The sequence below is a fragment of the Lampetra fluviatilis genome, chromosome 5 (genome assembly GCF_964198595.1).
Source record: "Lampetra fluviatilis chromosome 5, kcLamFluv1.1, whole genome shotgun sequence".
Lineage (NCBI taxonomy): Eukaryota > Metazoa > Chordata > Hyperoartia > Petromyzontiformes > Petromyzontidae > Lampetra > Lampetra fluviatilis.
Window position 1 is genome coordinate 20,133,358 of NC_136279.1, and position 15,693 is coordinate 20,149,050.

Here is a 15,693-nt window from a genome sequence, read left to right on the forward strand (position 1 = left end):
TCTACGACGTTTCGATCACAACACAAGCGATCTAATCACAACACAAGCGATCTAATCACAACACAAGCGATCGAATCGCTTGTGTTGTGATCGAAACGTCGTAGTTTTTTTGTTATTTTCTTTGAACCAATCTACGTGACTTTGCCGAAAGACCCAAAGAATATGAATTCCTGCAGTCACGAAAGCTTTAAGTCAAGATTTATTGTGTACAATAGGCTGACGTTTCAGGCAATGGCCCTCTTTTTCAGAGCAGAAAGGGTATGTGTAGGCTACGCCGCAAATAGCCTTACTCATTTAAGATGGCCAACGTTTTGTCAGACGTATAATTGTATTCGAATAAGTCTTAATGTTAACCAATGTATCAAGACGGGAGCGAATGTAAGTACGTGCTGTCATGGGCATGCATTTACTTCGGTACGCGGTTCAACAGATGCACTCACACAGCGCTTACGAGCTCTCCCGTGCCTTTTCGTGTTGTTCGGAATGATGTCGGACGTTTCGATCCACGTGCTGGGAGCTTTATCAGGAACTAAATCGATTATATACGCGTTGCCGGCTTCTGCCGTCGAGCCGACTTCAAATCAATTTCCGAAGAAGCTCCCCGCGCGTGGAGCGAACCGTCGGACATCATTCCGAACAACACGCGCGGTTAGACCCATGCAGCAGAACCGCCAACACTTATTACGCAGTCGCAACGAAGCAAGGGGGTCGCACACCCCTGCAATGACCGTGCCGTCCTCGCTCTCGTCACTTCTGGCGCGATGGGCCGTTCACTAGAGGGAGCTCCATAGAGCCCCTAAATAGGACATATTTGGCCTACTCTTCCACGCTGCCAAAATGTCTTGGAAGAAGGTGAGAGTACCCACGCTTTACCCCCACCATAACGATGCCGTGACCCATTTAATACTGCTGAGGTCGACGTATACGCTTGGGGATGGTGTGGAAGTAGGGGGGGGGGTAAGATTCGTGCACGTCGTGTTAACTGCCGCGCAGGGAGAATGACGAATGAAACCGGCGACCCGTGCACGTCCCGTGTGCAGCTACGGCATTGCCGGTCATAATTAACAGCGGTGGTCATCGCGTTCACTCAACGCAGCACTCGCCCGGACGCGAGCAAACAACAATCCGCCGCCACCCAAACAGCAGAACCTCCCACACCAGCAACCACCACCAACCAGCCACCAACCCCACCCCCACCCCCCACGCGCGCAGCCCGAATGGAACGCGCCGCTCGCTGCTGAGAGCCGAGAGCGAGGAAGAGGAGGAGGGAGGAGGAGCTGAGAGTGCGAGGCGCGTGGTGAGTGTGTGGGGGTGCGGGAGTCCCCTCGCGTGTTGGGCGCGCTCGCTGCTCTCTGCGCAACGTGCGCTCATCACCAACAACCACCATCACCAACAACAGCAGCAGCAGCAGCAACAACATCATCAACAACAACACCGGCCTCATCATCGTTTGTCACAAGCCGCAGTGGAACGGACGCGAACTCGCTTCGGAACGGACGCGACTCCCCCCGACTTGACTCGAACCGCTCCGACCCGACGCGACCCAAGCCGGCGAACGCATTTGCGCTCTCGCCTCTCATCCGTCGGCCGCGCGTGTCCGTGGAACTGGGTGGCTGGCAGCTTGATGTTGGTGGACTTTGGCGACGGTTCAGCGTTGAAAGCTACGACAGCGATAAGCAGCAGCGACGAGCAGCAGCTGTAGTTTAAAGCGCAAGTCTTGCGTAAGTTGCGCGCTCACAAACCCTCCCGAGCGAAGTGCGTGAAGTCGTGCGCAACGCGTGCCGATTTGAGTTTGTTGCGTGAAACACGTTACGCGTTAACTGGAATGCAGTATTTATTTTAACGTACGGACGTTCCCTTCTTCTTGACTCTTTTAAAGAAAATAGGAGCCGATCGGAATAGGAAGTAAAAAAGAAAGAAAAGCTGCGGCTTCATTCGAATGCGTTAAGCCCATTCATTCGCGTGGAGGGCTCGACACGGGGTGTCCATGCGGTCATCAGTGCTTCAGTGTGTATCCCGATAATTATTATTGCCATTATTTAATTTAACTTTTACCATCGTCGCAAAGAGAAGACGGCATCGTCCACACCCATCGCCCTCCTGGCATCCGCTCTCCTCTCGGCTGGGAAAGGTTTCGACAGCGGCCGCCGTGTGTCTTCGGGAGGAGGAGGAGGAGGAGGCGAGATCCGAGTGATTGAGTGAGCGGGGGAGGAAGGGTTGAAGTTCCGTTTCATCGAAGGAGAGGTGGGAGGGGGGGGAACTGCAACATCCTGGTGTGTGTCTCCCCCCGACTCAAGCAAAACAACAAACAACTCCTTAAAGTGAAGACGACTCAAGCAAGCCACATCGCGCGACAACGCGAATGGGTCCCGGGATCTTCGAGACGAATTGACATCTTCGAAGGAGCGAGCGCTTGAGGAAGGCCTGTGGGCAGAACGATAGACCTTTACACAAGTGGACCCCTCGACGAGGACACGTCGAGCCTTGAGCTAAAGGGAACTTTTTTTTACGGAGGAGCCACTTCTTGTCGACGATGAGAACGAGACACCTCCATGCGTGAACCTTGCCTGAGAGAAACATTTGAGGATGAAATCCGTTTGAAGAGGAGCAGGGAAGACATCTGAGCGAGGAAGAGCAGGGGAAGGATAGAGGAGGATCTTCGTGCGAGTGGTGCCTTGACCAAAGCGTAGACCCTGTCGTGACCACCAATCGTCATCATCGCAACCACCATCACCACCTCCCCTGGAGCTGTCGAGCAGAAGTTGTGGTGGGTCAGAGTCGAACCCCCATTGAGGGGACCCGCGTAAATCGATGCGGCAAGGTCCCACGTCGAAGGACTTAGAACCACGAAAGAAAATAATTAAGACTTAAGCTCATGAACTTTTCAACCACATAAATGCGAGCATCGTAGCATCAATAATCTCCAATTTTTTGAGCGACGGACGGACTGGGTGTGGACAATGGGAGGCCGCTTGCATCTCTTCGTCTGTCTGCTCGGTGGCATCGTCCCGCACGCCCTGGGTAAGTCAATGTGTGCCGTGGAAGTGTACGTTGACCTTTTTTTCGCACCGTACGTAAGCCGCCAACGGTGGTAATCGGCGGTGCGTTGCCCCCGGTCTGACCGCGGAGGCCGATCCGTTACGGAAATAATTGCTCTTTCAATACGAATACTGTTTGAACTATTCCACGATGTTTTATCTTCGGTAAAGCTGTTATCAGTTTGGAATGGTTCCGGGAGCGCGGGGGAGGGGTTGGTAGATGGGGCATTTAAAAACTCGTTGCTTTTGGAAAGATAATCGGAACGCATTTTCGATGTTGCCCCGAAATGTCACAAACTTCTGGCTCATTTCTGTTGAGTTGTGGCAAGGTTTTTGTTATTTTGTTACCTCCCTCTCCCATTTGTTAAACCATCACGCGTTTAGCAAAGGAATTTGAGTGCCCGTGAGAGATTATGGGGGGGGAGCGGGGTTGGGGTGGGGGATGAAATTAATCCAGCGGTGGATTGATTCTGGCTGTGATGACGAAACAGTCACTGGAGTGAGGCTTTGGCGGCGGGTGCAGTGTTGAAGCGGCTTCTTCTTTCTCTCGCAAATTAGCATCACCATAGCATGGCACCAGGGGACACGCCACCACATACAGCGTGCTTCTTAAAAAGAGAATCGTGGATATCCGAGAAGCGCATTCAATGTGAGAATCTCAAACAATTCGGGCGTTTACACACGTTTTTAGGAGATTGCGTATATAATGTGGTTATAATTGACAACTGTTACACGCGTAGAGCTATAATGTACGGTACATGTGTGGCTGAGAATAAAATACGTGCAAATTGTGAATGTAGATAGATAAATAACACAACAATTGGCCCTCTGAAAGATATGATACAATAGCACGTAGCAAAGTTATGTTAAATGACAATCCTGGCCAGATTTAATGTTAACGTGGCTAGGTTTAACGAGACATTTGTTACTAAAAAAAACCGAAGCCAAGTTATGTAAAATGGCAAGGTCTGTGAAGTTGTAATATAATACGGTGGTGACTAAATTGGCACAGTTGGGGGCCAAATGTACAAGGGGCTAAAATATATCCAGAAGAAAAATCCTCCACAAGGCGTGATGAAAAGTGACCAGGAAAAACAAGACATAATTGTGGGAAAACATATCCCAATCCTTCCTTAATCTTTGCGACAGGATTGAGGAGCAACCTCAATTAGAATAATAGACAATTTATTGGGTCAGCCTAAAGCATTCCACCGCCCTTAAAGCAGCATCTTGAAACAGGCACAATGCAATTCTAAACACTCGTGGCTTTGGAGGGCGGGGGGCAGTTTATTAAACTGGGAAATTGATGGTTCCATTGCTCGGAATGAACATTCGACTGGGCAGCAAAAAAAACCACAAGCGAAACTCACATTATTTGGTCTTTCGGTAAAGTCACGTAGATAGGTTAAAAGAAAATAACAAAAAAAATAACAAAAAGCTATGACGTTTGCGATCGAAACGTCGTAGTTTTTTGTAATTTTTTTGTTATTTTCTTTGAACCTATCTAGGTGACTTTACCGAAAGACCCAAGAATATGAATTCCTACAGTCACGAGAGCTTTAAGACAAGCGAAACTTTTATGCACGCACAACGTTGCGGAGCGGTGTGATCGCGCGCTCATTGAAAGCATGTTCTCGTAACGCGTTCGTGTGATTGATATCAAATACACATCACACGGGGTGCCACGATTGCGAGATGTTAATTAGCTCGCCTGGTATACAGGAAGGAGGTTGTGGGATTCCATCGCGACCCTGACGCCTGCATATTTGGAGTTTGCGTGCCTCTCTCCCCGTGGTCGCGTGGATTTGTCTCCGAGTCCTCCGGTTTTCCCTCTACATTGAAAATCAACGTACGTTTAGAGTATTTGGCTGCTATGAAATTCCACATGATAAGCCACTTCGTTGAGCTATCATATGTGGTTAGGTCGCTTCTGAAAAAGAGTTATATTGTTCAGTGGGCCTTACCTGTTAAAATAAAAAAATAGTTACAAAATATAGTAGTTTACATGTGAAGTATGTTTTCCATACACTCCCCACATCTCGATCCAACGGTGGGTTTTATAGAAGAAAGAGGGGTTGGTCTATACCGGAGTACACATGTAAGTGTATATTGTATACATGGAGCCTGAACAAATGACCACTGTTTATAAAGTGGAGGAGGGGTGGTTTCTGGGTCTCATTTGTACGTATTCCGACCACAGCATGGGATGTATGAGTGTGTGTGTTGTCGTGAGGAGCGGTGGTGGAGCAGTGATGTAGCGGTTAGCTGCGCTGCGCTATAAGCCCGGCGACCTGAGTTCGATTCCCACTCACAGCCACCAACACTAATGACGATTATATGAACCGGTCCTGGGTCTCCCCTAGGTCGATTCAGTCTCACATGAGTACCCGTTGCAGTGTGTAAACATCGCCACTAGGGAGACAAAGGTGGCCGGGTGTGGTGGCGGGCACCCAACCCCTCGTGTGCCATGCTGACCTTCATAGGTGCTGGCTAACAGCACTTGCCCCTACAGTATGTTAAGGCTATACGGGGGACCTTTGTATTGGTAGTGCCATTGGCTTATATGATTCGTGCGACTTGGGGTTCAATTCCTGATTGGGCACGAGACCCAACTGGTGGCAATTGGTATCAGGTCTTGTCCCCGTTCTTCCATAGATCAGCTCAGCCCTAAATGTGCACGTGTATAGCCACCAACAGCGATGGGTAGAAAAAACCCAGCTGATCCTGTGTGGTATTGGCCACACCACCACCTCATGTGCTGTCATCATAATCGTTATCAGCCACTGCTGGATGAAGGCCCCCATGCGCCAATAAACCGCCCTTCACGGTCTATCGCTGTCAAAACCGCATCTCACTCGAGCACGCGAACTGGTCTCATCACTGTCATCTTTCCTGTTGTGGTCATCCCCTCAGATCCCTTCACTCATTTGGCTGCCATTCCGTCACCAGCCTCGTCCATCGGCCATCACGTCCTGCCAAGGCCCATTTACTTACATTAACACGCGCCGGCATAACTTGCCCTCTGCGGTGCATTCCGGATACAGTAACTCGATGTGGAGTCGGGGGCACCTTTGCCTTTACATTTTGTACGGAATGGGCGGGGGCGGCGGCGGGGGGGGTCGGAATTGGTTGGCGGAACAAAAAAAACCACGGGGCCACGGACAAACGCTCTTATTTGGAATTAAAATCCCAAGGGGACGCGCGGATGTGTGCAGACATTTCCTCCTCAGGGCCCTCGGTGAGGCAATGCGGTGACGCCCTCCGCCTGTGTTAATGCCCGCGACTCCTTTTGTGGGTGTCTGTCTGGGACCCATCACTCGCCTCTGTGTGTTAGTGGCCAGAGCAGCGTCGGCGATGGACAGTAACGTATTGAGGGCCATTGTTTTTTTTATTGTGCCAAATCCTCCCCAGAGACTGTCAGAAAATGCCACCCCCCCATCCTCCTCCAACTGGCCAACGCTCGTTGGATTTACGTGTTTATAAAATGCGTGGCTTTTTCTGTTGTTGTTGTTCTCACGTCTGTGAAAACGAGCTTTGTAGCTCATCGGATTCCTCCCCGTATAAATAAATATTCCGATTTTGACATGTTAGGAAGTCACTGGAGCTAAATCTAGATATAAAAAAACCGAATTCATTTCGAACTGCTTTTTGTGTTCAGTTGTCACCCCCTGCACCTCCGATTAGCAACGGTTGGCTACGTAGGGTGCGAAGGAAGTTCAACATACATACGTATAAACATTTTAGAAAAAAAGCTTGCTGTCCATTAAGTTTATTATTATTTTCTTCGGTTGTATTTGTGCCAGCCAACGGTACCTTTTGATGGGTTGCCGTCTGTTTCAATAAACTTTGCTCGCGCTTTGTTGAAATGTCCCGCAGCTGGCCAAGTATATATCTATCTTCATTATCATCTCATCATTATCGTACGAGTTGTATCCGGTGGTTGCCAGTTGCGTTTGGATAGAGCGCAGCCAACAAACATTGCGAGTTAATGTTTCTCTCGGACGTAAAATTAAAAAAGACACATTTCTTAGACGTTTGTTCCGGAGTGGCAGCTATCTAAAATGTTTTGAGATTGAGATACTGTAAGTTAAAAGCAATGTTTTCTGCGTTAGGCTTGTTTTGAAGCTACATTTTTGCGTACTCATCAGTCATATGCAGGAGTATACAAAGTGCAGTGATGGTTGGGAGTGATAATACTGTACTTGAACAATATCACTGTGAGTTGGGGAAACATACACGCACTCAAGTCGCACACTAGAAGTGCGTTTTGTAATTAGATACGTATCCCGGGTCACCTTCAAGATTGCCCTCAGCGTCATAAAGGTCCTCCAAGAACTTGCCCCAGCCTACCTTTCCCCTCTCATCTCGCTCTACTGCCCTTCTTATACTCTCTTATATCTCTCCCCCTCTCAACTCGCTCTACTGCCCTGCCATCCATTATCTTTCTCTCCGAACTATCTCTCCCCGTGCTTATTGGGAAAACTATAAACTATTTAGTTTATTTGACCAAGCAAGGCCCACTGAGCTATATAGCTCGTTTTCAGAAGCGACCTGGCAACAAGTGAAAGCTCAACGAAGTGGCTTATCACGTGGAAATGTACAGCAGCCAAATACCCTAAACGCATGATTCTAAATGTGGATGGAAAATCCGGATTACCCGGAGAAAAATCCACGCGACCACGGGGAGAACATGCAAACTGCAAATATACAGGCGTCAGGGTCGGGGTCGAACCCACACGCTCTCTTGCATACCAGGCCAGGTAGTTAACATCTCGCCACCGTGGTGCCCACTGCAAGTCTAGGCGCAAGGCCAAATCCTCCCCTTTCCTGCTATGACTGCCTACGTTTAGCTCTCTATTAAATATATAATTGCACGTCCCTTCCCCAGTGGGAGATTCACGTCCCACTGCTTTGTAAAGCTTCTTGAGGTGTGGTTGCAAATCGTGATTGTGGAATTGTCATTTGTATTCACGGTGTGTGATGTACGTATGTTGCGCGTGTGTGTGTGTATACACACCGCACACTTGATAGACACGAGAGTGAGAGCAATGATGTGTTGGATAAGTGATATTTTACGCACGAACGCACAGTGCTTAATGAGCTTGAAACATTTCTGTTCTTGGTTTAGCAGCGTGCGGTGTGAGTCATTTTATATTAACACAATATCATTTAATTTAATACAAATTGAGTTAATACACAGTTGAAAACTGTAATCGTGCGACAATCTAGTCTAATGTAACAATAATGTATTGAAGTGATAGAAGTGTATAATCCCATTACAAAGTAAAGTAATAGTTTGGAGTCATCATTTATAATTTCTGTCAGTGTGAGCAGGAGAGCGATAGGCTGCCCGTAATGCTTTAGTTTTTTTTTAAAAGAAATAGGATTAAACTTTTTTTTCCCGTTTAAATCTCCAGCTTCTAAAAAACTGGCAGGTGTCTTCTCAAAAGCTGTCACTTGTCAAGTAAATCTTAGCTGTGGATTGGAACTTCTCACATCGAGAGCACATTCATCGTAATGCGTCTAAATTACCGGGCGCATAACGGCGCTGGCACCTTGCATTAAACATCGCGGGGGTAATAATTGTGAAATTGTCCAAACCAGTCAGGTGGAGGTGACCCCCGATTGGGAATTAACGCGACACGTGTTCAAAGTTGACTGCCCGTCAAAAGTCCTCTTTTGTACGGCACGAGGATTGAAGATGATATCAAAGTTAAACTTTGTCGGAGGTGGGGTGTGTGGGGGCTGAAATATTAAACCTTCATTGCGCGTTCGGCGCGCGCACACACACACACAGCGGGAGCGCAGCCTGGAACTTGCGTCCCCTTAATCAGGTCTGGGGGGGGGGCGCGTCGCTGGGCGTCAGATCCAAGCATCTCCCCGAAGACTCCGCTAGAGATCCTCGGCGAGATACGGAAACTGTCGTGGCGTTCGCACGGTCCTGTTGGGACGCCCCCGGTTTTTTTGTTTGGTTTTAACCGACGTGAACATCCCTATCTCGACATCTTCCCAGGCAAAGAGTTGGTCCTCTCTGCTTCCTGGTGCTTAAAAAAATGGCCCGAAGGATCACTGGCCGAGGGGAACGTGGGGAGGGAGGGGGGGGGATATGGACTTTGCTGGACGCGACTGGAGAGTTTGGTGGGGGTAGGGTGGGCAGGGAGTACTGGAAGGGAGGGTCCGTTAGGAGGTAATTGTCATTTCCAGGCCGGTCGGTCTCAGGCTAACTCACCGAACGAGCTGAGAAGGCAGCTCTCCAGCTGTCCGGCCCCCCCTCCCCGCCACCACATCGGACGGCTGTTGTTACCTTCTGTCTAATTTCATCCACGTGTAATATGTTCCATCAGCTTACGAGGGCCACTGATTACGTTCGCCGAGGTTCTGGTTGTTTGTGAGGGGTTCGTGGTATTGCTCGGGCATGTGCGTGTAGTGAGACGCCACCACCTGTTAGGTCATCGCAGAACATCGCTCCTCGGCTTCCACACACTCTGGCCGTCACCGTTCCCATCGTTTGAGTTTGGGGGAGCGAAGACGGGTTAATGTCGGCCGCTTGACTCGGTGTGGTTGTCGGCAGATGTTTCTTTGTGCCTCGGTGCCTGTTACTCACTCTGGGCATTTGTCCGCCCCCCTCTTTGTGGGCATCCGAACGATAGCAGCTTTTTTCAGCTCTTGCACGTCAGGTTTTTGTCGCCCCTTATTGTTTATCCCACCCGGTGTCAGTCACTCGATAGGTGTCTGTTTGTCCGGACGCAGCGTTTAGGTGCGCGCTGCTTGCAGTCGCCCCCCCCTCCACCCCACCCCCCCGCGTCTGGCCGTCTGCCATCTGCTCCCCGAACCACTCCCGGCTATTACCGTAATTAATACCTCCCCTAATTAGTGTTGACTCAACGGTCCAGAGGCTGCTTGCAATAGCCCGTGGTCGGGAGGGAAGGAGCCATGAATCCTTTCAGATGTGTTCCTGAGCACGGACCCGGGAAGTTACCGTGTTCCTCGGGACAACATCTGGAGCGAGAAGTCGGCCATATGAGCGCGTACACTCCCTGGCGCATACCAAGCGGTAACCAATTTTTTTTTCTTTGTCGCGTAAGAAAATAACAAAGTACAGGTGTGCTGATATTTCAGAGCAAGAAATAACAGGGATAATTTCTCACATCAAAGGGACAGGTGTAATCACTCATAGGATAAATTGAGCTGGGAACCTCACGAAAAGAATGGCTCAGTGTGTTAAAAAAAAACCTACGGCTGGAATGCGCAACCAGACCAAAGATTGGCTTTTTTGTGCGATCTGTCAATTTGAGCCATATCCACCCTCGCATCGCAGAGTGGAGCGTCACGGTTGACGTAGCGAATCGTGAGTCAATAAACTGAGGCGAAAAAATCTCAACAATATACTTTATGGTTCTGTTCTCGAGACAGGGACACATTCTGCTGAGTCCAACCATTCGCAGCTGCATGGGATACCCCGCTCTTTACCACCACCCCCCTCCCCCATCTCATTACCCTTCCAGACCCCTTTACAGGTGTCCCGACCCCCTTGAGTTTACTACCCCGTCTCGTCCGCCATTCGACCGCCTCCCCATCGTCCACCGTCCCTAAGCACACCACCAGCGAGCTCCGTGTCCATCTCCCGTCTGCCCTGCGTCCCCCTCTCTCCCGCCCCACGAATGAAAGTGCAGCGGGAGAGTGATTGCACGTTACGGCACCCACGGTAATTGCAGGGGGGGGGGGGTTGCTGAACTTGTGTCGAATATGTCCTCGAGCGTCTTGCGTTTTGTCCTTTTGCCGTCACCGCTTTGGCTGAGCGTAATTTGACTGCAAATTTGAGAATGGGCGGTGGTGGGAATGGCGCTGCAGTCGCTGATTCATCGCCCAAAGATTGCTTTGCCGAGTGGGAATGTGCGTGTTGCCGAGAGGGAGAGCATTGCTGGCGTTTGCGGTTAAGCGCGCTCCGCTGAAAATCCGGAGACCTGGGGTTCAATTCTTGGCCACGACCTGACATCAGAGGCGAGTGATATCTGAACCGGTCCTGGGCCTTCCTAAGATCAACTCAGCGTCAAATGAGTGCGTCGTGTGAACATAACTACTGATTGGGAAGACAAAGGTGGCCAGGCATGGTGCTGGCCCCACCACCCTTTCGTGCCCCATGCCGGGCTTCAAAGGTGATCGCTAACAACCGTTGCCCCAATAGTCTGTTAAAGCCTACACGGGGGATCTTTGTCTTTTTTGTATTGCTAAGAGAGTGGGATTGTAGTGGTCACCGTTCTGCATTACATTACCAGCCACCCACGTTCACTTTGTTGCTATGATGCACAACACCGGTGACTCTTGAAATTTGAATCTGGCCTCAGTACCCGTAGGTCGGCGCAGTGAAAAATGTATTACCCAGCGCGGTGGTATGCCAAAATCAGCACTGGGGAGAGACAAACGTGGCCAGGCATGTGTGGTGCTGGCCCCCGTCACCTCGATGTGCACAGTGCCAGACTAAATAGGTGCTTGCGAACAGATTTTGTTTCATCAATGTATCCAGGCCGAAGAGTGGGCTCTTTATCTTCTGCATGTGCGCGTGAGTTTATAGAATAGAATTATCAGTCGTTGTATTAGGAGCGAAACACAGCTCGTGTTCCATGAAACATTTTGTGAGGGTTACAAGTTTAACGATAGATAATAGTCATCATTATAAATGTACGGCCATTTGTCAATTCACTGCCGGATGAAGGCATTCCCCCATGGATTGGCAGTCATTGGGGTTCATTAGATCGTCAGAATCAGATTATTTATTTGTACTGGAAGAATCCGACGAGCTATACAGCTCTTTTTCGTAGATGTTCAGTAGGGGCGGGTAAGAACGTTACAACGAACAGTACAAAAACATGATAGTAGTGCAAAGTAAAAGAAAGGTAAACAGATCACACAAACACATTCAACTAAACCATCCCCATCCTACCAGCCAAAGCCCACTGAGGTATTCACTTATTTTTCAGAAGCGACCTGGTCACAAATGATTGCTCAACAACGTGGCCCATCATTTGGACATTTATAGCAGCAAAATAATCTAAATAATCTCAATGCATGTGGGAGGGAAAAACCGGAGGGCCCGGAAAAAAAAACCAACCATGCCTCTCAGTGTGGGTTGGTCAAGAGAAGTGGCATTCCCGGTTATGATGATGCTATTAACAATGTCCAGAAATCGAACTAGGGTTGTTGGGTTTAGAGCGCAGGGGCAACTTAGCACCGTGGTACCGCCGCACCCGCTCCGTTTACATGGTTTTAAAACACACACACACACAAAATATGTTACGTTTAAAAAAATGGGTACCGATTCACACAAAACAGTTTTTCGATGTTTCGTTATTTAAAAGAGAGGCATGTTCAGCATTGTGACGCCTCACATGAAAGCACTTAGTCTTTGATTAGCACATACAGAGGAAGCTTTAAAAAAATAAAGTCTCAAATTAGGTCCACACGACTGCGTTGCACTGTACGCCGTGTATATAATACCCCGCTGAATTCCCAGGACTATTGAAAAATCCCCCTTAATATCCAAATGCGGTACAGTTAGAGTTTTACCTGGCTCGGCCCGAAGGAAAATACTTCATGGAACAAAATAAAGCTTTGCTCACTGCGTCGCTTCGAATGGTGGTGGCACCCGTTGGATGCGTTTAGCCGGAAGAGTTCGCTGGGCGAGCGCGGTTAACTCTAAACTTTTACATTTTGTCGTGAAGATTGCGCAATATCGGCGATTGAAACGAATAACGCAACCCCACTGTCTTACACCTTTATTTACCCACATTGCTCTGCGATAACAATTCATTGTTCGCAATCGATGTCCAACGCTTATTTACGTTCACAAATTCACGACCGTTTTTGGTCGTCCGCCTCTGTGATGATCGTCTGCCCGCGCCGCCGTTGTTGGGGTTGTCGTTTGACCGTCGAACAATCACCATGCTCGTGATTGTGGGTTGGTGAACTGGTGTGGGGGGGGGATAGGGGGAGGGAGGCCGGTCCGGATGAGTTATAGCCCACGGCCAGAGTTTCGAACTTCCAGCCACCGGGTTCCGAGTCAGAATCTTTTATCCGGGAGAAAATCCGCGATGAGCTATGAAGCTCTTTGAACACATTTTTTTTCAAAATCCACACATGTCCAGTCGGGTTCACAGCACAGTGCTCTTCCAACCAAATAGCTTAACCCCTGAGTTTAAGTGAGACGCGACAGCGCCGACTATTATCTTCAGTGCCTTTTCTCTCCGTCGCCACCCCCCCCCCATCTATTCCCTTTTTTGTTGAAACGTTGCCTTTGTTTGCCCTGCACTCCTCCACCGATGCAATTTACTGCCGCGTGCATTGTGGCCCACGAAGAGAAGCGAGAGAGCGCGCGGGGCTGTTTGAACAGCGCGCGCGTCGCCCGGGCTGCCGTCACCGTCCGCGTCGCCGCCGTGCGAGCAACGCCAGCGACACCCCCCCCCCCCCTTTGCCGTCTCCACCCCCCCCCTCGCCTCCGTCCGTCCCCCTCGGTGTCCCCTCCCCCCCTCTGACCACCCCCCCCCCCGTGGCGCCCCCCCCCCTCGTCGACCATCCCACCTCCTCGCCGGCCCCCATCGCCGTCTCCCCTCTCCCTCGCTGTCCCCCTCCCCCCCCCCTGACCATCCCCCCCTCGGCGCCAACCCCCCCTCGCCGACCCCCCTGTCTCCTCGCCGCCCCCCTCCTCGCCCCCCCCCTCGCTGCCGTCTCTCCCCCCCCTCGCTGTCCCCCCCCCCCCCTGACCATCCCCCCCTCGGCGCCAAACCCCCCCTCGTCGACCCCCCCCCCTCCTCGCCACCTCCCTCGCCGACGCATTGCGTTGTGAGACCCCCCCTCTAGCCCTCCCCCTCTCCCCCTCCCCCGACACCACCACGGAAACGAACTTAAAACCTTCATTCCATTTGGCTCAGAATCATTGAGGCTCCTGGGCTTAAGAGCAGCCTGGCATTTTCCCTCTCTGCCCGTGATGGGCTGCCCGCTTCCTTTCTCTCTATAAAATAAAAATGGGCACTGCTTCCGTACGGCGTTCTCAAGGTGCGCTCGCCGCATGAAGACGTGATGTCAGCTTAGATCGTGTTTATTTACGGTATTTAACCGCGTCAGCCCCCTTGTCTGTGTTGTTAGAGGAGGACTGGATCATCACCAACATTGTCATCATCGCCTTCATGTCTCACGTTTGTGCGGCGCTTAGGGGTCGCAATAATGCGCATCAGGGTGCCTTATAAACGATGGCGATTGCGATGTTGATGATTGCGATGATGACGATGGTGACCATGTTAGAGGTCGGTGAACACCCAAAGGCTCGGGTTTCAAGGGAGGCCCCCACGTGAGAGAAGCGCAGCACGAACCACGTGACATCAAATCGAGACAAAGCAGAGCCAACATAGAAATTAAACTACAAATGATACGTTGCCAACACGGGTTTCAAAGTTCAATTATCAACTTAAAAAACAATTTCCAGAAAAAAATAAACACGTAACTGTTGTTCCACGAGGATACATTATTATCAATGTTAGCTAGCTGTGGGTAATTTGCTAATTTAGTCCATGAGACCACACCAGATGTCTTCCCTTGTCGCTACCACACAAGGTGGCATAACTTTAGCGGTTACAATTTCTTCACGAGGCCCATAACAGTGATTTAAATGAATGGGTTATGGCCTACTTCACTCTTATTAATTATTCGTACAAATGCTCCTCATGGCGGTACCCCAGGGTACCAAATAATAACACAATGGTCGAGGCAATTAACTATTTTATTTCTGGGACACTTTTTTTTTCCAGGGGTGTACTTAACTCCGCGACTGGGGTACCAATCAATCCGAAATCAGTGCCACTCCGCGATGTCGAAACGCAGCGAGGACGATTGCGCTGAAACCCGGAACGCTCGCGGTACGCACCGTGGTGGTGCATCGTGCAGAGCTCGTCGAGATGAGTCGATTGCCGCATCGCCGACCATCAACAGACTAAAAATGACTGCATCACGGAAACTATGTGAGAGCCGGGATACTATGGTACCCTGGGGTACCGCCATAAGGTACGAATGAATCAGTCTCGCGACTGGAGTTTTCGCAAACATAAGTGGCACCAACTCCTGCTGCGGCCATTGCACAATATTCGGAGCGCTGGTAATAATTAGACTCGGCACACAAAAAGCAGAACGATGTCCGTTACAATTGTTCGTGTCAATGGGGCATGGGGGGGGGGGGTCTTTAAGGTCCGCGTGCTTTAATGCACATGGGGGCGGCCGTGGTAATCTTCCCACTAGAAATCAGCCGGGCTGACGCGTTAATCGAACCGCAGAGCTTCGCGTGTGCGTGCGTGCACGCACGGGCCCGGTAGCGATTGCAAACCCGCCCCGCCAAGATTTGTCAGCCCGCATGAGAGCGGTGTTGCGGTCCGTCTATTGTGGGGGACCTCTCCTTCCTCTAGCCCCTGTCAGCGGACGTGATGGGGTTAAGGAGAGAGCCGGGGCGGTGGTGGTGGTGGGGGAGGGCGTGGGGAAGGGAGAGCGGGGCTGGCGGGAGGTGACGAAGGTGGTGTTTATGGAGCTCGTTTCAAATTTTGTAGCGTTCTGCTACGGAGATTTTATAACGACGCCTTTACCCCTTGCCCTGGCCGTGGCACTCGAGGGGGGTGTG

General features: G+C 50.4%; 1 protein-coding gene across 1 annotated transcript in view; it reads left to right on the forward strand.

The window, feature by feature from the left end:
- The first annotated feature begins 1,233 nt into the window (after positions 1-1,233).
- LOC144932748 (roundabout homolog 1-like) overlaps positions 1,234-15,693 on the forward strand; it is a 159,215-nt gene continuing 144,755 nt past the window's right edge. The window contains exon 1 of the mRNA XM_078857151.1: positions 1,234-3,021. Within this exon, the coding sequence (XP_078713277.1) occupies positions 2,961-3,021 (61 nt within the window). The 5' untranslated portion in view covers positions 1,234-2,960. The remainder of the gene's footprint in view (positions 3,022-15,693) is intronic.